At 39.7% G+C, this 23,971-nt stretch overlaps 1 protein-coding gene across 1 annotated transcript; it reads right to left on the bottom strand.

Moving 5' to 3' along the window:
• On the bottom strand, positions 1 to 23,584 carry usp33 (ubiquitin specific peptidase 33). Its single transcript, XM_040144163.1, is given in 25 exon segments — positions 1 to 1,226; positions 1,480 to 1,548; positions 3,617 to 3,719; positions 4,290 to 4,398; positions 4,548 to 4,629; positions 6,004 to 6,173; positions 6,345 to 6,471; positions 6,633 to 6,813; positions 6,927 to 6,972; positions 7,098 to 7,131; positions 7,213 to 7,283; positions 7,398 to 7,527; positions 7,530 to 7,569; positions 7,881 to 7,996; positions 8,141 to 8,281; positions 8,426 to 8,870; positions 9,818 to 9,896; positions 10,132 to 10,245; positions 11,648 to 11,717; positions 13,860 to 13,968; positions 14,356 to 14,505; positions 17,960 to 18,022; positions 18,148 to 18,201; positions 18,418 to 18,516; positions 23,421 to 23,584. Coding segments are annotated over 24 exon segments (2,745 nt in total). The 5' UTR covers positions 18,502 to 18,516; positions 23,421 to 23,584; the 3' UTR covers positions 1 to 1,068.
• Between the last annotated feature and the right edge of the window lie 387 nt (positions 23,585 to 23,971).

The following is a 23,971-nucleotide window of genomic DNA, read 5'->3' as shown; positions in this document are numbered from 1 at the left end:
TGTTTTCATCAAGTTTTAATAGTGTCAGCCAGCAAAAATCAGGGTAGATCTTACTCAAGTGACATCCATATGCAAAAACTTACAGTACAGCATTCTGTATACCCCTATTGGCCAACACATTAAGCAACACCATGCCCATACACAAAAATAATGCCTTTGATTAATTAGTATGCTGATGATGATGCTGATTACATACTGCAATATGCTTTCTGTAGCTGTACAATTTAGTGAAAATGGATCCAGATCGTGAGTTGCCTGCACATTTTATGAGCAGCTTTGCATTTACATGCAGTTACATGTGATGCTGAACTGGGATTGAGTGTTAAAGCATGCATTCTTAACAGACTCTGCCTGCCACTTATTTTCTACAAAAAAAAAAAAAAAAAATCTATTAACATCATATTAAATCACTCCCTTCTGCGATAAATAACCCAAGTGCTGAATCTTGACCAACATACTGTCACTATCAGTACTGGTACATTCAAATACAAACCAGACATTTGCGTGAGCATGCCAATTTGTACTAATACAGAACAGTGCAAAACACAAAATTCATTCCTGAGACTAGTCAGCAATTAGTCCCTTCATAACCCTATGATTTCCATCACTTTAAGTGTCACATTTTGCTCTCCTTGCCATTCATTGGACAATATTCTCTTACAACAGGAAAAAATTGTGATATATCTACAGCAAGATGTATTGTGATTCATCAATGTCAGCAACACAAGACACATGGACAAACAATATGTGCTCATTTGGTCAAGAAAAAAAAAAGAAATATGGCATTCAGTGGAATTTTTAGCTGCACATACTTTAAATGCTTGGTTCTGAAAAAAAACTGACACATGAATACTACAGTGCTAATAGAAATTGAAGAGCTCTTTATACAGATTTGTACAATATGACAAACCTTTTTAGACATGTTAATTCCCTCTGTCAGCTGTCAAAGGCTGTCAGCTGTAAAGATGAGGTCCTTTGCTTGAATGCTTTTGAAATAAAAGTCAAGTGCAAAATAAAAAGGCTTTTCATTTGTTAAATGTTTTCCATTGTTTGCTGTCGAGTGCTTGTTTAAACAGAGCGCGTCTCCACTTCGATCTTCTCCTCTGACTGTGATGATTCTGCTTCCTGGTGGCTGACGCTTGGTCGCACTGTCACCAGTGGACCGCCGCCGTAGATAGAGTGGAGGAAGTTCCACGTCTCTTCAGAGATCTGCCCCGAGTCAGCTCCTGCAGGGTCAGTGCAAGCACACACACTTATATATACATATATCTACATAGTTCAGAGTACTACTACAATCCACAGAGGCTCTGCAATACTTGCTGTAACAAAAAGGGTTTCGTAATTTTAATTATATTTTTTATAGTTTACTTATATTATGCTTCTTCCAATCCCAGAATAAGGATTCAAAACTATGTCTTTCTACATCGTAAAAGCAGAGAAATAATAAAACAATGACAATGATAATAAAAATAACAGTACCTTGTTTGAGTGTTAAATGGCCATTCTTGTTTACTGTAATCTTTGAATTATCAATGGGTCCCGGTGGATCTTAAAGATGAAGGAAGACAATTAGTTGTTATAATTATATACAGCAGTAACATGCATGCCAATTTTTCAGTGATATATTCTCAGTCTTAATTGTTTCAAAAAACAGTGATGTTAAAATGTCAAATGCTTTTGTCACGCTATGAAAAGCAATCTCTGCAACCCACTTGCTAGAGAAAGAAAACAAATACTAGCGGAGCAGAAGTCAGAGGAAAACAGACGCTTGCAGATGTACCAGATGTAAGCTGTTATAAATAGATATGACAATGCAAAGCAAAGGCAGAAAAAAAATTAGAACAAGTGGAATAAAAATGAAATATAGTTTGAAGCTTCATTGTACTGTAGCAGACGGGAAACGTGGCTCAGGGGACTAAAACAAACCCTTTGAAGATAAATCAAGACAAGAAATGTCAAATCCTTTGACAAAGCCCTTCCACTCACTTCAATTTCTTTTGAACATGAGCAGCTTTTGGTAACAAGAGGATGTCCCATGTGAAACAATTTATTTGCCGTACAGTCCTGGTTGAAATTATTGGGAACCATGAATTTTAAGTGCAGAGTTTGGAATATTTTCAGATATAAATACAAATTGACCAAATCTGTGTAATCAAAATAATTTAATAAAATACCCAAAGTTACTGAACAAAAGAAAATAATAAAACAAAAAATGTACTCCAGACACAACTATTGTCATGCCTCACTAATATTTGGTTGCAGAACATTTTGCAACAATGACAGCCTCTAAACATTTCTTGGAGCCATCTAGAAGCTTCTTGCACCTGTTTGCTGGTAGTTTCTGCCACTCTCCCACTGCTATGCGTTCAAGCTCTAAGTTTGCAGGAGTCCTTTTTTGCAATGGCAAGTTTCAGCTCTCTCCAAAGGTTTTCAATAGGGATTTAGGTCAGGACTCACTGCTGGCCAGTTTAAAACAGTCCATGTTTTCCTTTTCAACCATTCTTTTGTGCTGCTGGATGTGTGCTTTGGGTCATTGTCCTGCTGAAAGACCCAAGCCCTTCACCTCAAACCCAGTTTTCGGACACTGGGTAACACATTTCACTTTAAAATGCCTTTGAAATCTTCTGATTTCACCATTCCTTTGATACGTTCAGTGCCAAAGCAGCCCCACAGCATGTTAGAGCCTCCACCATGTTTTACTGTGGTTAGGGTGTTCTTTTCCTTATTGGCTTCATTTAATCGCCTCTAAAGAAACTGATGCACTGCAATCACAAAGAGCTCTATCTCAGAAAGACGGTGGCTTATCTATTAAAGCTTTTTTTAAACATTAGTCTTGGCTTTTTGTGCCTTTATTTCAATAATGGTGTCCTCCTTGGCCTTTGCCCATGAAGCCCTACGTGGTTTGAGTGCGGCATATCGTATGGTTAAAACAGGGATTTGAAGATCTTTGGCAACTGCCTTGTAGTCTTTGGAATTGTTATGTTTTTTAATAATAGCATTTCTGATGCTCTCAGACAGCTCTCTTGTCTTCGCCATTGTGAAAAAGAAACGGGAAACAATCAGCCCCTTTTTATGCAGTAAAACTGTAATTCATTGGTTAATTCAGGTCATGTGAACACTGATAATTAAGCACAGATGAGTCTTATTTGCTTTTTATTTTGTTCAAGGGATTAATTTAAATTCATGAAAAGGGTGCCAATAATTTAGTCAAATTTACATTTTATTTCTGTATTTTTATTTCACTATATGAAAGCATTTTTTGTTGTTGTTCAGTAACTTTGGATATTTTCTTAAATATTCTGATTATTAAAAATTGGGTCATTTGCATTTATTTCTGAAGATATTCTAAATTTTGTACTTAAAATTCAGGAGTGCAAATAAGTTAAATCAGGACTGTATTCTCCTTTCCATAAAAATGTATAGACTTGATATGTGCCATTTGTTTAATTAGATAAATTTACATCGAACAAAATCGCAGCAGCTTTTCCATGATAAATCATAACCAATCACCTGATATCCAACATTAGATGCAACTGTCACGTGGGATAGATTTCGCTTTTTAATAAGACATTTAAACCAGATTGGGAGTGAAAAGGCAAGACTTCTGTCCAATTACCATTGTCTTTTCCTTTGACAAAGCCCTCCCACTCACGAAACCACTGCATGCTGATGCAGTATATGACCACTGGAGACTCCTCCTCCTGGAACGCCTTGTTCAGCTACAAAGAGGGAGCAGAGGGAGGAGAGGGAGAGAGGAAATGGGGGAGGAGTGAGCAGTAGAGGCAACAGGGAGGAGAAAGGACGCAAAGGGATGAGACAGGAAAAACGGGAGGGGTGAGGGGGGAGACAAAAAAAAAAAAAAAATTAAGTGAGGATGAAAGGATTGAGAGCAGAGGAGATGTAAATCCAAATCAATTCTCTCTGCTAGTTCTTCCAATTACAAGACAGTCTTAACACCACACTGCACCTTCTCATCTGTCTGGGAAATGACACAATCCCTGCTTTTCTTGTTAGCTTAATGCAGCTAATGACAGGTGCATCTGCCCCAAAGCATTAATGGAAGGGCTTTCATCAGGCTCACACCTCTCATCTCCTGCCGGCTGAAGAGCACAGACACATGCAGCCTATCAGCTGGTGCAACAGACAGGAGAATAGGCTTATACACACCCAGTACAGGCTCACTGGCACACAATGCCTTATCACTCACACCCATTTTTACACTGTCTAGCTAAAGCTGGTCTTCCTTGCTGCTCCTGGTTTGCTGGTGAACGTATGGTTAAAAGTCTTACCCGGACAAACATGTCCAGCTCTGACTTGCGCCGTTTCTCCAGTTTTTCTATCTCGATCTGGCATGTGTGGCAAACATACAGGTGGTTGACAGCTGGTCCCCCTCCGTACCTGCAGGGAGCAGTCCACATTAACTCATACAGAGGAAATTAACAGTACAAAGAAAATGACAGGACACTAACGAGAACAATGATTAATGGGAGATCTGGATGTTTAAAGGCTCCAGTCAATCTCACAGGTGGTCTGTCTACTGTACGTACCTGCTGTAAAGGTGATCCCACACGTTCTGCGGCAGCATTATCACCAGGTCATCGATGACAGTTGCTTTGTTGGGTGGCACACCTGATGAAACACATCAAAACATCCATCAGACATTAACAGTGTAACATCTTAAAGGTAAGGGTTGCGTGTAGAGATGTCATATAGAATATAATTTTTTAACAAATCCGCTTTGGATATATTGTTACTAGTATTATGTTGAATAGGTAAAGAAGCTGAACTATGGATTTAAATTTGTCCTTCCCTCATCCTTGAAACTAGATTAATCTAATCCTACTCTACCATTATATTTCCTAAATGATTTATAAATTTTAGTTAAATCGAACAAATTCAAAACAAAAAGAAATTAATACACTCAGGTCAAATTTTCATCTTCACCTGGAATTATCAAGTGAGAAAGACATGAGTAGCGGTGGCCCCAGACATAAAATTTACATTATTCCAGCTGAAATATTCCCTTTGCTTCTTCTGTTTTATATTGAAAAATATGAGAGATTTTGAAATCTTAAGAAAGAAAAAAAGGCAGGCACTAGGAGAAAATGTGTGCATGTAGAAAAGCAGTGACACTTTGCTACAACACACTGGACTGTGACAAGACATAATTATATCTGATTACTATTAGAATCATTTGTATAAGTCATTCAGTGTAGTGGGTCCTAAAATTCTTTGTATTAAGATTATTTAACATGTATTATCTAATATGCTTTGTACATATAAAAAATAAACAAATCAAATTATTGTTTGTTTTTTGACCTATTTCCTCTTGAAAAACTTACAACCACTTTATGGCTCTTTATATGAAAAATCTCTGTCAGAGCCCCTCATAAAGGCTTTTTTCATACCTAAATATACATTTCTGAAGACACCTTTGGCTATAAATAGGACAGTGAAGATAAGATGTGATACTTTTGGATTTGTACTGAAAATTAAAAAACTGTCCACACAAAACAATCATAGTTTCATTGAACTGATATTGTCTCTACTTATGTACCTACTTATGTGTATGTATGTACTATGAGCTCATTCTTTACAGCCACTGTAGCCTAACAGCTTTATCATAAATTGACATTTTTTCCTACTTAACCTTCAACTCCATAATTTCCAGCATGAATAGAGGACTGAAAAGAAAAGAACTTGATTGGCACAAACCCTTTAAGATTCCTCCCCTCTTTGCTACAAAAAGGAGAAAGAAGGATCATCCGCACAAAGACAAGTAAAACCCCCTTTTGAAGTCTGCTATGTTGTGGCGGGAATACTCTGCAGTCTTTGCCAAAGTCAGAAATCCCCAGCCAAGATGAAAGCAAAAGCTATGTTAAGAGAGGGCAGAGCACATTCTGCACTAACTGTTTCGACAGAGGGCAAGGCAAAGGATTTCTGTTCAGAGACACTTTGACCTCTGGGTGGTTTCAGTAAGAAAATGACCGTGGACATACGCACCTCCATGTGAACACAGGAAGTCATCATTGGAAATGGGCCCCGGCTCAGCAAAGGTCTTGAACTTGTTAAGCCACTGGCGGGAGATGTAGAACTGCAGAAGGCTGGGCTCCATCATGCTGAATAAACCTGACACCCTCCTACGTTCTTTCACTGCATCCTCGTTGCTCTTTCTGTGACAGGAACAGACCACAGATTAATCACTGCTGCAACTGGGTAGTCAAAAGAAAGATGTAAGTCGTGAAAATCAAAGCAGCACAGTGAATCTTAAAATTTTACAGGGACGTGCTTGTTCACAATCGTCTCGGTAGGTGTAACTACTCAGGTCCAGTGTGATGGCTTACTTATAGAAGAGCACATAAGCTTCAGCATTCTGGACGCAGGATTCAGACACCTCGGTCACACTTTGGTCATCAAATTCATACCACAGATTGTTCACATCATTCCTGCAGTAGGCTATGTAGTGGCCGCCTGGGATTAGACAGGGGAATGCGTTAGAGCAGCATTCATAAACCTTAACAAGTACACGTGAAATTTTCCTGCAGGCTAATGAATGCAGGACACTTTTATGTGCCATCTTATGGCAAATGCACCAGTGTGATGAGGAAAGGGGAGTAACTGTGCCCACTCACTGCTGGCAGTGCCGTGGTGACAGATGACTGACAGCAGGTCATAGTTGGTGGTCTGGGCGGAGCTGTCTTTGGCTAGAAAAGGCTGCAGGTCCAGGCCCTCGAGCGGGAAGGAGACGTGGGTGCTTATCTTGGTGGAGAACATCAGTTCGTGTCTGAAGCGCTTCAAGTGGATACACAGGATCTGGAGCAAAGGAACACACAAAGACGTTTATTTTAGAAACCCGTTGTCTGAAACACAGGGGAAGAAGATTTTGGTTTCTTCATGATTATGAAGTACTAGAGCTGTCTGTGTACCTCTGGCAAACTTTGCATTTTACAAAATTTGACTCCGTTTCGTAATCTAAGAGGAAAAAAGACGAAGAAGATGGGCAATCATTACAGTTCCATTTTTTTCTGTTTTTTATTCATGTGAAATCAGTAATCCAGTTCATTATTCAGCAAAGGCACCAAAAATTTGATACTCACTTCTTGCATTTTTCACAGCTGTACATGTTGTCTCCTGGAAAACAACAAAAACAGTTATTGAGGAATCAATATTACTGTTTGTGTTAGTAGAATAGATTTACACCCACTTGCTTACCCTTCAGTTCATCTCTGGCAAAGAAAGCTGCTAGACAATCTTGTAGCGTAACCACTGGACCCCAGAACCAACTAAATATAGGAACAGACACAATAGTACATTCTGAACAAAGAGAGCAAAGCAACTAGATAATAATGCCTGGTATGAAAATGTAAATAAATACAGGGTTGATATTATACACGCACCTCTTGATGTATTCCATGACAAAAGCAATCCAGCCCTGTGGTGCATAAGCTTCCCCACAGGAGCCTGCTTTTACCATGGAAGTCTGGTGGGTGGAGGAGTGGAGCTTGGCCAGGTCTTCCTTCCCGGGATGGGCAACGAGATATCCTGGAAGTTCTCCAGGGTCACAGACACCTGACACAAACAAAGCAGACACAGACAGAAGAGATCAATCTTAAAGACAACGACAGGTACATTTCAAAAAGGTCGTTTAAGGATTTGTCACTTTGTAGGTGAATGTTATTGTCATTACAGCACAAATATCACAATATGAAACTCAAAGGGGGTCAACAAATACACCAACAGTGCAGAGGAACATCAGAGGTGGGCAACAAAATTGACTTTCTATAATGCTCCTTTTTTCAGGGCCGTGAAATGACTCCTGCACTCCTACTACTGTTCCCCTCACCCTCTCAGCAATCATGTTGTCTTTAGGGAGAACTCACCCGATCACAGGTGAGGCACTGAACTGAGCTGACAATGGTCCCATCGAACACATCTGAGATGACACTGCGGTATTTCTTCTGACGCTTGTTCTTTGGTGGAGAGAATGTGGTCACTGCTGTGGGAAGGCAGACAGAGAGGAACACGAGAAGAGTGCTTTACAGTATGTCTGCGAATATAGATAAAGGACATACTGTAACTAGCCTACAAAGCCTCCTCTGACTTTTTAAGCTTTCAATCTCGTTATGACTGCCAGAAGTACCTTTCTTATGTGCAGGGTTTAGGCTGGGCCAGCCAGAGGCAGCCTTGGGTGGGCTGCTGGACATTTTGGGAATGTGTCCCTCCATCGGGATTGGACTGTGTGGTCTTGTGGTGTTGGACATTTGGATGTCTGGGAAAGAATCTAGAGGGCAGCAGGCCAAATATAAGAGAGATTCAATACCTTAAATTTGAGGCTGGCTAAAAAATACAGTCAGGTACACAATTATGTAAATTACAGAAAAATTAAATATGACAGAGAATCTGAGCCATAAGTCGTTATAATTACCTGACGTTCTGCCCTGAACCTTGATGGCTCCCTGGCTGCTGATAATGGGCGTGTTCTCAGTGGTGGTGTCAACATCTTTGTCCATGTCCCCTCCAGAGCTTCCACCCATAACACCATGAACCCCGGCACGATAAAAGTCATTAATCATGTTCTTCTCCTTCTGCCACTCCCTGTTGGCCTGTATCTCATCTTGCTCAGGAATCAGCATCTCGGCCTCGTTAGTGTCGTCCATGAGTACATTCCCGCCCTGCACCTCATTATCGGCCCGCTCGCTGCTGCCGCAGGACTCGCACGACTGGAAGTCATTCTCTGACTGGCTGTGGTTGTCCTCCTCAGGGCTGTCGTCCACTGTGATGCCGCAGGACTGTTCGTAGGGCTCGGGCAGCGGCTCCTTCAGCTCCTCGTGAAGTTGATCCATCAAGCAGCGCAGAAACTCCTGGGAGTCCTGAGGATCGCGAAAAGATTCACTTTCATCGAAATGTTAGGTGAAGCAGCACATCAGTTCAAATCAGTTAAAAATTTAGAGTTTTTTGCAGTTATTTTGGTCACAGCAGTCTGTGAAAAAATAGAGAATTTCCTCTCCCCAAGTAGAACATTAAAATATAACAGAGCACTGAGGTAATCGAATTTGACAGACACAGTAAAGCTTTCCCAAATCTAATTATTTCTTCCAAATTGCAAACAACAACCACTTCACCTCCTCGTTTATCCCAATTCTGCATCACAAAATCTAAAACCAAGTGCTCATGAATGCGTAATCAAACTTAATGAACCTCAGACATCTAATCTCCTGCTCCGTCCAGATGAACTCTCCTCTCCCAGGACCTGGAATATTAACTTCATTCATAGCAATGCTAATTCCAAGGCTGTGCAGCCCAGCATGGCATGACAAATGAATATTCCACAGCTAACCCTTCTGAATAAACACTGGCAAGCCGAGAGGAAACAGGCCCCTTTATCGTTTCACCATTCAGGCATACAAATCCCTTATTTACAGACACTGAACGAAGATAAGAAGTGCTTCAGTAACACGTCTTTTGAAATCCTTTACATGAATAACGCATTAATCTTTTCTTTCAAGCACCTCTTGGACTCAAATTAAGCAATTTACCTTTAGTTTTAATGTGTACATCCCACTTATTGAACAGTAACATCAATTCAAAACCCATTTCATGTTTTACGTTCATATTGACTCATTTGCAAAAAGCAGACACAAAAGCAAAAAATCCACTTCCTTACATCATAACAACTGACCTTTTTCCAATATATCAATGAAACAAAGAGGAGTTAATGCTTCCAACCCTCTCAAGTGTGTTCAGGCTTTATTTATTTAATGAATATGCATACATGTACTCAACTTGCATATTTATTTCACCATCTGTGATGACTCACCTGCTGAGAATATCCTCTGAACATGGGGTTTATGGCTTTGATCCCCTGGAACAAGTTGGTTGGGACCACGTAGGAGGGTCTGCAATGTGAGAAAACACAGCCTGTTTAACAAAGTATTGTCATACACAATATCACAATAAAGTTTAACATGATGTAGAGTGGAAAAATAATACGAGCTTCTATAGAAATGTGAATTTCTAATGTGACAGGATTACACTCTAAACGTCTGAATTCTGAAGTAAACTGTGGCTTGAGGGAAAACAGTTTTGTTGTTTTGTGTCAGACGACAACCACAAAAGTGAAAAGACGCCTACCTGTTCTTGTGCCACAGGTCTGAAACTAGTTTCTGGTAGCTTTTGCAGAGTGCAGGCTTCTTGTCTGTCCTCACCAGGCCACCACATTCAAGAAAGAACTGTGTCAAGGGCGGGCTACAGTGGATACAGGGATAAATATATCACATGTGGGGACTACACAAGCTTTTACTGAATATATGTATTTAAAAGAGGAGTTCTTTTTTTATTATGGTTACCAGAAAGCCTGCAATGAGGTAGCTCATTCTCAAAAGCCTGCCTTCAATCTGCAATATATCCAAGAGAACTAGATAAAATTTGGTAGGATCACAATTGTGTTAGATTATTATAATCTGTTATGTTTGCAAACGTCTGTTTTTAGGTTAATGCTTTCTATGATTTTGAGTTCACACAAAGCAGAACAATATTGAAAAGGACAGGAGATCCGGAGAGTTCAGCATTTCTACACAATAATGTCTCCTACCTGTATTCTTGATCCATTTTATTTAATTAAATTCATATTTCATTTCTGGAGTGGTATCACAAATCCCCAGGGGCACTGGTTCATGCAAGAAAACCCCACATACAGCTCAGGGTTGAAGGACATTGGGAATAGCTGAGAAGAAAAACAGCTGAGGAGGTTTTATTTGATGGATAAAGGGCGGACAGGAATTTGCAAGAAAGAAACAAACTACAGGATTGAATAAGGCATAGAGTGTTCCCTTCCCTTGGCAAGAGAAAAGTCCTTCGAACTGAATAATGACCGGACAGAAACTGAAAGAAGCAGCGTTCACAAAAACAGACATCAAAGGAAAGTTTGAGGAACGGACCCTCCTTCGGCAGCTGCATGACTCAGTTCATCCTATTTCTGGAATGTGATTTAGATTGCAAATTTTGACCCACTTTTTTCCCCCATTTTGACTTGTATCCAGACTAGCCGTCGTCAGTTTAATCTAAACATTTACCAGCCCCTGGGTAGAAAATGTATAAGGTAAAAACTTAGTAATAACACAGCCTCAGGCTCTGCTGCAGAGTCATAATATAAATGACCAAACAATCCAGTCATAAAGAATGGAACACAAGGATTGGCAATTCAATAAACCCTAAAAATTGAGGCAGACTGGAAGAGAAACAGTAAAGGGAGACACATAAAAAGACATGGTGGGAAAGGAAAAAGGAAAGCGGGGGAGAAGGGGCTAGAGCAGAGTTTGGGTTGATTGGTAACAGAAGACCAAGACAGGGATCTACAAAAGGCCATTTCTGCCATCTCAAATGGTGCACTGCAGCAATTTTCACCTCACGGTCACTCTCCCAAATGGGCATAGCCACAGTTGTCCCTCACAGCCAACAAGAAGCAGGCAGGCGGGGAATAAAACAGCAAATGGCTACCGAAAAGACGCATGTTGAAAGTGTAAGTAGTAAGTGGAGAGTAACATTAAGAAAAAAACCACAAAGCACGAACGCAGCTTCAGAGAGGTGATGTGGGGTAGACATGTAGACAGGGGGACAGAAGGCAGATAAACAGAGGGCAAGGTCTCACCAGTTGGACAGGGCCTGAAGGGCAGCGTTCATGTAGCAGGTGTTGCCTATGTTCTTCAGCCCTGTCAGGCCTGAGGGAGACAGACACACCAGGGAAATCAAAACAAGCCACTCATCAAACACTTGAAAATTTTGATGGCAGCCAGAAAGCTTCTACATTGTTACAATAAACCATTCTGTTTTCTGAATTAATATTTTACAGCAGGAGCAGAAAAATCAGCTACCGTGGCCAGTGGACTCAAATGCTATTTTCTTCTGCGTAAAGCAGAGCTAACTTATTCATCATCTTATACAGGGGTCATCAAAGTGTCAGACTGTGGGCCCCCCTCAGACAAAAACAAGCAAGCTGCCCCACCCACCCACCCACCCACCCCAAGAAACAGTTAACATTAATTGATTTTCTCCCTCCTACTATTATATTTATAGGAACTATAGTATGTTGCCACTGAGTCGGTTAGTTAGCTGTGGGCTAAAACTTGAGCCCTGTTTTTTTTTTGCGTGTATTTGATTACATTTTGTAAAATTTGGCACTATTAAAAGTATGCTGAATTAGCTATTAGCAAGTCCTGTTTGCAAGTACATATGGATGTACAAACAACTATAACTGATACTGAAGAAGACTTTAAAATGTGATTATTGTCAGTCAAGTTCTGTAGTTTTAATGAGCATCTTTTTTTCGGTGATTTGAAGCAGATGGTCGTGATAGACCTCAGGAATAATGGTGTCCTCGGAAAGTGAGCGTCACACTGACTCTAAAAATACATCCATCATTTCTGTGTGTTCAAATTTGACTGAGTTATGACTCCGCAAAAAGCAAAATTCGGACTGAAACTGCCTCCATGTGGTGTGTGTCCCAGCCACTGCTGCAGCTCCAGTTGTTGATCGTGTTGATCAGCGGGCCAAATCAGTGACACTACAATAACCAGCTTCCCACTGGAACACGGCATGCACCTGTCCCTTTCACATCACGCAGTATCTTTGCCTTCTGTCTCTTCCTCCATGCTCCCCCTGAGGCGGTGCACCTCACAGTTTGAAAACCTCTGATCTCACATGACCAGCCTATTCTGCAGACTTTACTCTTACAATTACTCTGCCTCCTGATCATATGTGTATTTGTTACAAAAATAACTAAAGCGGTGACTGGTGCCAAAGCGCGAGCTACACCGTACAACGTTTAACATAACATATGCCGTTTGTCGGAGCCCGTGTGTCTCTCACTGTGTTTAACTGAGTGAAAACATTATTTGCATTGGTGGCTCCAGTGGGACTCGACACTGTAGTGTGAGCTGCACAGAAGCAGCCGGCAGTCCTGCTTAGGGGCCATGTATTGCTTTCTATTGCCCATATTTTTTGTGGTGTGTCAAGCAGCGTTGGTTCTGGTCAGCCATAATCAGCGGCTCCATTTGACAAAAATATTTCGGTAATAGATGGTGTTTCCCGGATATTGAACGTGGTCGTTTGTGGTAAAGTACGACTTTTAACAGAAGACTTGAGGCGGAGTGAGGCAAACACGGCTCAACTGGTGTTCATAATTTGAAGTCTACTTGGTGTGTTGGGGACTTTAAAAACATTTGTCTTGATGCACCCATTTACTGCTCTTATTAATTCAATCACAACCTTCTCTTTGAACTAAACCAACTGCTGATTACTGAGCTCCTGTGTCTGAGGTGTTTATTTCTAAATTTTGTCAAACTTGCATTAAGAGGTAATAAAATTGAATTAAATTGTTGTCATCTCACTGACTTCAAAAGTATATGATTTTAATTATTAAAATGATAATACAGGAAAGAAAAATCTGTGTACTGCAGCAGCATTGTAACTGTAGATTTGAAAATTGGGCTGAAGTGTGTAACTGCTTCATTTACAATATTTAGAATCTATTTCCCAATACATCTGTTGACCTTGTAGCTGATATTTGTGGGAAAAACTGGCATTCTGCTTGACACTGCATTTCTCTGACTGGACTGCAATTAACAGTGACTCTAGAGACAGACGTTCATTATTGTTTGACCGTGAATGTGCGTGGGTAATAAAAACACTGATCTAAATGTCAGACTTCTGTTGTTATAACGATCAAAATGCTGTCATATGACAAACATTTTAGCTTGTGGTTTGACAATATTTTAGTTGACTTTTATAAGTTCCTCAGAATCAACTAATTAGTTGTTCATCCATGTTGTGACGGGACGAACACTTCATCTGTGTAAACTGACCCCTGGAACGCAGGTCGTCCTCTTCCTCTGTCTCCATGTCCAGGTCTTCACAGCCTCCATTAGGAGGCACTCTCAAAGAGGTTGGGCTCCCAGGGGCCCTGCTGCTATCCTGGAGCAACACAACAGTACACACCAACCTCATCATAAAAAGTCTTATCTAGTAAATGAATAACCGTAAGATTTTAATTCAAACAGTAAAACAGGATTGACAGGTGGAATTTATCAATCGGTATGGTAATAGAGTACATGGTTATGTAACTAAGCAATAACGTAGTAATCATGCAATGTAAATCTGTCTATTCAAACAACATAGACTGGCAAATAGAAAACATTCATAATGTATTTCATTTCTACACAACTTGATAACTTTTTTCATTTTGCTGTTTATCATCAAACCTCCTTTATGACTCGGCAAATAAACCAATTGCAGTTTGAAGATATAAAGATAATCTTGTGCAATAAAATATCGACAAATCGAGGGGGAGCCTGCTCTTACCTGAACAGCGTTCTGCGGAGTGGGGAGGGGTTTGCTGTTGGTGTGGGGCAGGTGAGGACCTAGCTTACGCTCCAGGAAAACCTCCTTGCCGCAGGCGTAGCACCACACTCGAAGCGTGGTCAGGTTCACTGTCAAGTTGTGCCGTGTCTCCTGCACACAGAGTTGTTAGATTAAGAAAAAAAAGTTTTAAATAGAAATATCAAACTGTATAAACAAGAAGAGGGTGTTAATATTTGTCCAACAACACCTGATAGAGCACACGTGCGCTTTGTTATCAACGAGATGCTTCAACAATCAGCATCTCATTAGTAAAGCTACATGTTGCTTTTGCGGTTATATAACAAATATAGGTGTGCCTCCTGGTTCCTAGGCATGGCTAACTCTGTGGTGTACAAACTAAGCTTTTTCAGCTTACTCTGGTACAGCTACCAATCCAACTTAGCGATTTGTTTTCTCTCACGCATAATTCAAGTTTTCAGCCCAAATACGACCTCATGTTATACAATGTCAGTGTTATTGACGATAATGATCAGAAAACTAAAACTTCTACACAATCTAGATGTTCTACAGACATGTGCCCAAGAGGAGTAAAACTCAGAAAAAGAAAAAAAAATTAAAACACATCAATCCCACCTGCAATCCAAACAGTTACAGTGCAAACAAAAACTGACTACAAGTAGTACAATTTTACTCTGATTTGTTGTTTTTTTTTATGTTGACTATTGTAGTTCCCATTTAACCTACCATCTACAATCATCTAAACAAGGTATTAAGGCTACAATTACCAAATATTTTATTGAATAATCTGCAGATTAGTGTCAATTAATCGTTTGGTCCATAAAATGCTCATCTCCATTTGCTCTTTTATATTTTCAAATTGCTTGTTTTATCTGACCAAAAGTCTAAAACCAAGGGATATACAGTTTACTATCACATAAGACTAAGAAAAGCTGTAAATCCTTACAACTGAGATGCTGGAAAAGGTCATTTTTTTGTATTTGTGCTTAAAAACCAATCAATTAATTTTCTGTCGAGTGACTAATCAATACATTAACTACTACAACAATCAGATCTACAAGGTGTTAAAGCATCACGACAAATCACATCCCCAACCTCTAGCAAAGAGAAACCAACTCAAAAGCTATCAATTCTTTTTTAAACTTTTTATTTAAAAAGCAGTTTCTTGAGAAGCTGAAATTCAAAACTAGCACTTTCTCCCCTTTTTATGACAGTCCTTGTGGGTAACCAAATCCACCTTCTAACTCTCAAATATGAAAAGAAAAAAAAAAAATACACTCTAGTGTTCAACCTCACATTTGCAGAATTTGGACACATCACAAAAAGTTTAACTACATTCACATATTGGCCAAGAGCAGGATGTCTCAGGTTACAGGTGGAGGTAGAGGCAGAGTGGGGGCTGCAGCAGGGCAGACCTCTGCTGCTGTGGAAAAATGGCCGAGTTCTGCTGACCCACTGCTGCTATGACAAACACCAGCGGCCTGGCAGGTCGACAGGAGACTGAACATGAGCAGCTGCCGACCAGCAGACTCTGCATTATTCATCGGGGCTGCATAAACCTTCACGCAGCGGGGCAGAGCAGAGCGGAGCCGGGCTGGCAGAGGGAACACACCAGACTGAGCACGACCAAGAAACTTTGCCTTTTAAATCATTTATGAAGGGAAGTATACAGGATAGGGCATTAATAACAAGCTTAAAAACAAGATTTATAGGGCTTAGAGGATGCTTTATCAGCCCACATATTGTTTTGTGAATGAACTGTTTGTCGCTTTTACTGTGATACTTTATGGCAAATAATTTCAGGGAAATGCTCAACATCATACCTCAAACAATCTTTATATCCATGCAAAACAAATCCTTAATACTGCTTGTGCAGATGCTCATACAGAGAATAATACTTGAGAAAAGGGAATAATGTAGTAAAACCTGACCATGACAGCAACACATATCATGCTCACAAATATTTTGGCCAAAATAAACACTTTGTAAAAATTGATGTTGTTGCAGTGTAATGCCTAAATCCAACATCTGCTTCAGTGTGTGATCTCCTGATAAAGTAGGAGGTTGGGTCTGGTTTCATCTGCAAAATAAAAACACACCACTACCCCCCGGCTCTCAGTAGGCGAGGCATTATTGACCGAAATCAAATAAGGACAAGAAACACCAGCCACTATTCTTCTCAGGGTGATTCTGTCAGTGGATTTTCGGTATTTGCAAATTTATTTGCACAAATGCTTGTAAAATTACTGAAGAACTGATAAACAAATTTGGCATTTTAAGAGGAATATGAGTAGCCTGAAAACAACTGTGAGGCTGGGGTAATCTTAAAATCCTTTATCTGCAAAAAAGGAGGATTTCTAAAGTTTACAATCGATTGGATTTGCCTCAGAAGCCCTTTTTGGTGCATAATTATGTTTGAAATACAATCTATGTGTAAATACTAAATACGTGTCCCATAATCTTACCAAAAGTACACACAGTATTGGAGCTTCAATTTCTGAAATTAGCTGACTTAGCTTTAACTTTTAACTCCGCACTACTCACTCTTATTAACTCATAATATTAATATTCACAGTGTGACAAGCAGTGGCCCTCATTCCTGTGTATTGCTACATGTGATCTGATCCAACAGCAGTCTTCCTCATTGCATAGTCAAGAGATTAAAATGTTTCCCTCCCCTCAGGGCCTCCAGAGCACTAATTAAGCATGGCCTTCGTCGCTACAAGATTCAAAGATGGCTGCCAATGGAAAAACACAAAAGGCAGCTGGCGAGCTGTACAGACAGATGTCCCAGATAGGGAAACACATATTAAATTCACTGGTGAAATCATTTAAAATTGGTCTTCTAATATTAAATTTCTTTACCAGCAGGCTCTATATCCGATATCTGTCTTTTATTTAGGTGGACAGTTCCACTTCTGAAAAGGTTCGCACTTTAACGGGTCCTTTCTTGACAATGGTTTGAGCAGCTGGGCAGATGCTAATAAGCAGAGCAAATTACATATTTGCTTTTATATTCCTCCTTCTCTTCTTCTAACCCCACTTGGCCCTAGCGTGCTGGAGGAAAAGCCTTAGTCAACACTGAGAACACTATAGGCTGAGTAAAGCGTCAGAGCAGCCAGGAGGGGCAGTTACTGTAACCAAGGAACTGACAGTACCAGTGAATCTCCCCCGCTTCCCGGAGGAATGGCAATTAATAATGGATGATCCACTGCTGAAACTGCACTGAATGTGGAGATGGGAGGCAGACAGAGTCGGCTTGATGGCTTTTAACAATGCATGTACTTCAAAAGCTAAAAAGATGCACGTGCGGGCTGTTTGATCATGGAGAAAACATGTAGAAAAAATAAAGTAGCACTGGAGGCAATTTTATTCCAAGTCATGACTCCTGGGACTATGAAGTGGTATTGCTATCCTGGACTGCCATCTGTGCCTCCTCTGATTCTCTTCTGACACCTTTTTTTCAAGTCAACATCACCGTCAAGACTTCCTCCCTTTCAGTCCCATCCCTTCCTCTCTCTCTTTTTTTTGCATTAAATATTACTTCCCAGCTGAAAGGCAATCAGCCAGGTCTGAGATCTCTTACCTGCGAGTGGACAGTGCTGTGGTCAGTGTGAGACTCTCCGCATCCTACATACGCACAGCCATTCTAGAGGAAAAAACAAACAAAAGGATCAAGACACCAACGTTTACATTTTTTTTTTTTTAAAGTCACGATTCTGGTGAGAAACAGAGTGTTAGGAGGTGATATTTCAAACTGTCAAATCTACTTACCTCCAAACATGCCCACAAATTTGGTCCTCCAACTTTACAGTCTTGGCACTGGCCCTAGAAAAATACGAAGACACTAGGGTAAGGGTCATATGTTTCAAAATTAAAATCAGCAAGACAGCACCAAATTCAAAAACAGGCGGAAAAACAAAACAATTACGTGTTGAATTCAGACTCGTTGACGTGACATTAAATGAGTTATTAAGAGATTATTAAAAGAGTGGTAAATTATGAGTAGGTCAGTGGAAAGGGTCAAGAGGGAGGGTCACTCACATGGGATTTCTGAATGAGTTCCTCCTTGGTGATTTCCCCCACGCAGTCCAGGTGGGGGCAGTCACAGCTGGACACCAGCGGCATCGCTCACCCACAGCTCTGAGAGAGAGACAAAGAGTGAGGGGAAGAAAAAGAACGTTTAACAAGCGACCTGCATTTCGTGTCAGGTGACCTCTTGTTTGAAAAGAAACTTTATCAACCCCACATCTGATACTTGATACAATGATACTATAGTGATATCCAAAGAACACCCCGGAGTACAAGTTAAAAAAGTTAGCCTACTCTAATCTGAGTCACCACCACACGACACATTTTTCCATGCCTGCACGATGGACAAATTCCTCTTATTATCAGCCACTGACACGCAAAGCAGCACATCACGCAGCTGTCAAGAGCTCTTGGAAACAGCATTGCATGAATAGTGGTCATGAAGGATTTCAGTGTTAACAAAAGAAACGTAGCGACACAGACTATTAGATGTAGAACAAGTTAGAACAAATCTGCTGCAAACACAGCCCAAGTGATAAAAATCTGCTTACTGATAAAGCTCAAACAGTGACTCTAGAAACATGTCTATCTTCATATGACAGTGATTTTATTTCATTTGACAGCAAGAAACAAAAGGATGACCTACGCTGATTACCTTTGCAAATGTGCACAAATATGAGTCAACATCAAACCCTGGTTTCAGTAACTCAGATAAGCCCATATCCTGGTTTTGACAAATCCAAATATGCAAGCTGTGGTACCCCAATGGAAACCATGAATCTGCGGCATGTAAATACCCTTTTCAAGTTTCAGATCACTGTCTGCCATGTGTGCAGGTGTATCTTCAACTAAGTTACACAGTAGTTATTCAATAAAACAAGAAATTATGAAAATATATGCTAGATTAACAATAAACACACTGAAATGAAAGCAAAAGTCAAACCAGTAATGCAGAGCATAAATTTTATGGTCACTCTCCATTTCCATTTTTGGTGGTCAAATGGGGACATTTAATCCTACAAAGCGGTAAATGCTGCAGAGACCAGGCAGCCCGAAAACTAACTGTGTTCATCCTTTACTACTGTTACTCAGGCATTAGAGATGAGGGGCAGAAAGGCTGAGGAAATAAAAACACAAAATTAGGATAGTAATGCAATAATTAGCTCTGGCCTCTAGACCATTTATACTCAGAAAAAAGTAGAGCAGGAAGTGAGAGAGGAGGCCGATATTGTTATATCAGCAGACGAATGGGGAGAGATTAATGAGCGACAGTGGAAAACAACTTGCTCCTTATCTTGGAGAGAATATAGAAGGATAAATTATACCAGCTTCTTTTATAACACCAGCACAGAAAAATATCAAGGTAGAAGGTGTTGGAGATTATGCGGCACAAAAAAAGCAGATCACTTCCATGTTTTTGCCGGTTGCCGCTCTATTAGCCTTTAATGGCAGGAGCTAAAGAAATGTGCGGGGAAAGTATTGAGGGTAAAATTTCCACTTACATTTAAGGTATTATACTTGGAGAAAATGAGCACAGGACTTGTAAGATCTGGAGACCAATACATGTTTAGGCTAATGTTAATTGCAGGTAAAAAAAAAGTTATCACCAGAAAATGGCTGAAGACAGAGGTACATAAGGTTGAGGACTGGGTTGGTGTAATACATAATATATATACGATGGAGAAGCTGACTTCTTCTTCCAGGTTGGAATTGGACAAATTTAACAGAATCTTGGAAGATTGAAATTGACAATTAGGCCAGACTTCATATGATAGAATGTCCAAATAGTAGGAGAACCCCTTGGTTCATTTACTTGCTACATGGGTAAATTATTATTTTTATATATATATATATATATATATAAATAATATATATATATATAAATAATATATATATATAAATAATATATATATATATATATATATATATATATTATATATAAATAATATATATATATATATATATATATATATATATATATATATATATATATATATATATATATATATATATATACACACACATGTAATAAATAAATTATTATTAATTTTTATTATTTTTTATAATTAATTTTTATGCCTCTGCGCCTCCACGCGGAGGCATTAAATGTATAAGAGACGATAAACTGTTTTATAGATATGCAGATTTCTATCTCAATAAGAAGAGAATTTAAAAAAAGACAAAAGCAGAGCAGAATTGTCCCGTTTGGGCCACAAAAACCAGTGTTTTGGGCGGTATAATATACAGGTATAATGCTATACACTTTCTTGCAAGTCAGTTTTCATACTCCTATAATTTATATCTTAGAAAACATAATTATGTACCCAAACTTTGGACCCAGGTCTCTGTACTGGTGGCCAAGAGTGGTAATCCCATTTTCTACAGGGATGCTAAATTCAGTGAGCTACGTTAACTGGCTGTAAATATTGATTGTTTACAGGAAGCAATTAAAATTCTGATTATACATCACTGTTTTTTTTAGCATACCGGCAATGTGTATCCCGCAATACTCCTTAATCCTAATTTGAGAACAAATTTGCATCAGATTACCTTGCATTCTGTTAGACTGATACTATCTACTTTGTTACTTTGTTACTAATGTTATGGACTCCTGTTGTACTTCTATTTTTCAGTGTGTATGAAAAGAGGAAGAGGGCCAGCTACTAAACAAGATGTACAAACCCTGTAGATTGGGGTTAAAGGAAACCACTGGTGCTTTCGATAATCAGGCCTTTGGAGAAGGCCAAAGTCCCAACTCCTCAACAAAAAAGAAAACCCTCACACGTTGCCTCAGATAGCCCTTAGGGGAGCAGGGGATTTGCTTGTAGAGTGACAGAGGACTTGGATTAGTTGGGGTCCGTCTATCAAGTCTCTTGAACTTTAAGAACTGTTGCATCATTAAACAAACAGCTGTCTGAGTGTAAGCTGGAATCATATCTCTCAAGTGACAAATTATACAAGCACAGTTTGGTCACTGGTTTTAAGAGACTTCCTCTCAGGGGAGCAGGTACATCTGACAAAAACAAAAGCACAAATTTACTCTACTGCGTCACACAAGTGATAGTATGCTTTTATCAACCAGCAGATTTATTGCAGGAGTCACTACAGCTGTTAATAATTCACTCTTTATCTATATTATCTTAAATGTGCAAAAACACTCATAGATAATAACATCAATTTTTTTCTTTTTGAGAAACTTCTGTGCAACGTCCAGCTAAAACACCTCTTTGGACCTAACATTTGTAATGTCAATGTCTCTGTCGCTCAAAAAAAAAAAAAAGATCATTGAACGTGTGACCACTTTACCCATCGCATGGACGCTACGTGTTGTCCTTGTTCGAGGTTGCACATTGACAGCAGATCCCAGCTAAAGGCTCTCTACCTTGTGCATGTGATTCAGCACATTTAAACCACACCATCATGGTAAAAGCCACTTAACGTGAGTGTCACGGCATACACCCATCCTCCCTAGACCACAGCTGAGGCTTGCCAACAAGCATATAAGACAGCTGACAGGAGCGAGTGTATGAGGAAAACAAACAAGACATCACACCACCTGATATTTTCATGTTCGTGGTTGATAGTTTGATTGCTAATGATTATTCGTTTTGATTCAGCGGTCCAGAAATGACGCCTGTTTAAAGGCATCCCCTTGTGCTTTAGGGTATTTTGATGGGCATTTTTCAGTATTTTCTACTGTTTTATAGATCAAACAATCAATCAAGAAAATAACAGGCAGCCCTAGACATGGCTCTACCATGCAAAGTTGAGGAAGCATGCATACATCCGTATCCTTAAACCAGGTCAACTGGGAGGTCAGTGTGAACACAGGAAGAAGCCAATCCTCAGTTAAGTTCATGTCCAGTCTTGTACAAGTCAATATGCCTGTTTCCTCACCTAATCACTGCTATCTATTTGATCAATAATCTTAACAGACCGGATTCATTTTACATACATGAAGTAAACCCAATCAAACTGATAAGACTCAAGGTCAACTACAGTAATTTTCTTTTACCACGCTCCTTTAGCTGCCCTGAATTTTGGAGGCATCCGTTCAAGAGGTGAACAAACACACTGTGCCTCAGTAAACAGTCATTATTAGAGCTAGTAGTACGCACCAGGAAAATCAAATTAGCCGGTGGTTTTCACTGTTGAGCCTCCGGCGATTAGGCAAAGCTGGTGAAGGGAAGAATAACTGTCTTTACTCTTTCACCATCACAAACCAGCCTCACCCTTTCGCTATCTTCGCCACCGATTTGATAATTAGAATATAATGATAATGCCGATTTAAATCTACACAAAGAGGTGGTACAGTCAGGGTGGGGCGTTGACCCAAACCAAGCAGTGCACATGAAACCGATGTTGGCCGCCAGATTCCGTATTATCCTTAGTTAACTTAGAAGCTAAATATTAATGAATTAACACAGCAAAACTAAAAACTAAATAGTCAATCAAGTATCCCAGTAGCACAGTTTAGCAAGCAGCCAATTAGCCCTTATATTGAAAACGTAACGTTACTTTGCAGTTGATTTTAGCTACGTATATAAAAGAGTGAAAATCTTCAAATGACTGCCAAATAATTTCGCCCAGGTTTAAAGCTATTAAAGTTGAGTCTGTGGTGGACAAAGAGGGGGTATGTTACAGATTTGTGTGGTTTTGGCCTTGTCCACTGCTAAAAACTGAGCTGTCAAAACCAGGCGAGGCGCTGACAGCGTCACAGCCTGACTAGCGATCTTTCGCTGCTAGCATTAGCCTGTTGGCAAATAACTGCTCATCTAATACTTAGTTTTGCGAGCAAGTTATAACAATGGCAATAGCGTATAAAGTTCATTGTGGGTGGATTTTTACCACCTAAGATAACGTTGAAGATAGATGTTTTGCTATCGATAACCATCTCGTCAGGTAACATGCTAATGTTAGCCAGCTAGCGCTCCTGTATTACATGATCACCGTCGATCCCACAGTGACTGCACAGCTAGCTACCATCCAAAATAAATGTTATCATCGGTTCTTACCTGCGCGATAGTACGAAACAAACGCTCCTCCGTCGGACCCAGTCGTACCCGGCGTCTAAGACACAGATTCAGTTTGTACTTAGAGACATATTTCAAAGACAATCCTTCACATTCACGATAGCCGTCCCTGTCGCTCAGCGTGGTTGCTAACGTTACAGCTGTGTCTCCGCCCCTTTCCGGTTGAAAAAAAAAAAAAAGTCATCTAACCCCTCCCCATCCTCCTGTAAACATCACATCTGATTTAAATGTTAATTCCCTTGATACTTCCACAGAATTATATTTATATAGTATCACAATGAGCCCAATTATTAGCAGGTGTTAATTAGCTTTTTTTTTTTTTTTTATAAATGTTGGCAGCGACAGCAGTGAAATATTAATTACGGGACAAAACATGCGTTGCTGTTGTGTGTCACAGCAAACGGACTAGTGTGAAATAGCCTAAATTAGTCTGGTCGAAGACGTATAGAAAATAATCTGCTTTGAATAAGAATTTGTGTTTCATGTGGTTTTTACATTTAAAATTGAAAAAAAGAAAACAGTTCAATTAACCG

Source organism: Xiphias gladius, chromosome 14, assembly GCF_016859285.1.
Source record: "Xiphias gladius isolate SHS-SW01 ecotype Sanya breed wild chromosome 14, ASM1685928v1, whole genome shotgun sequence".
NCBI classification, from domain to species: domain Eukaryota; kingdom Metazoa; phylum Chordata; class Actinopteri; order Istiophoriformes; family Xiphiidae; genus Xiphias; species Xiphias gladius.
The sequence above is the reverse complement of the archived record's forward strand: the minus strand, read 5'-3'. Positions and strand labels throughout refer to the sequence as shown.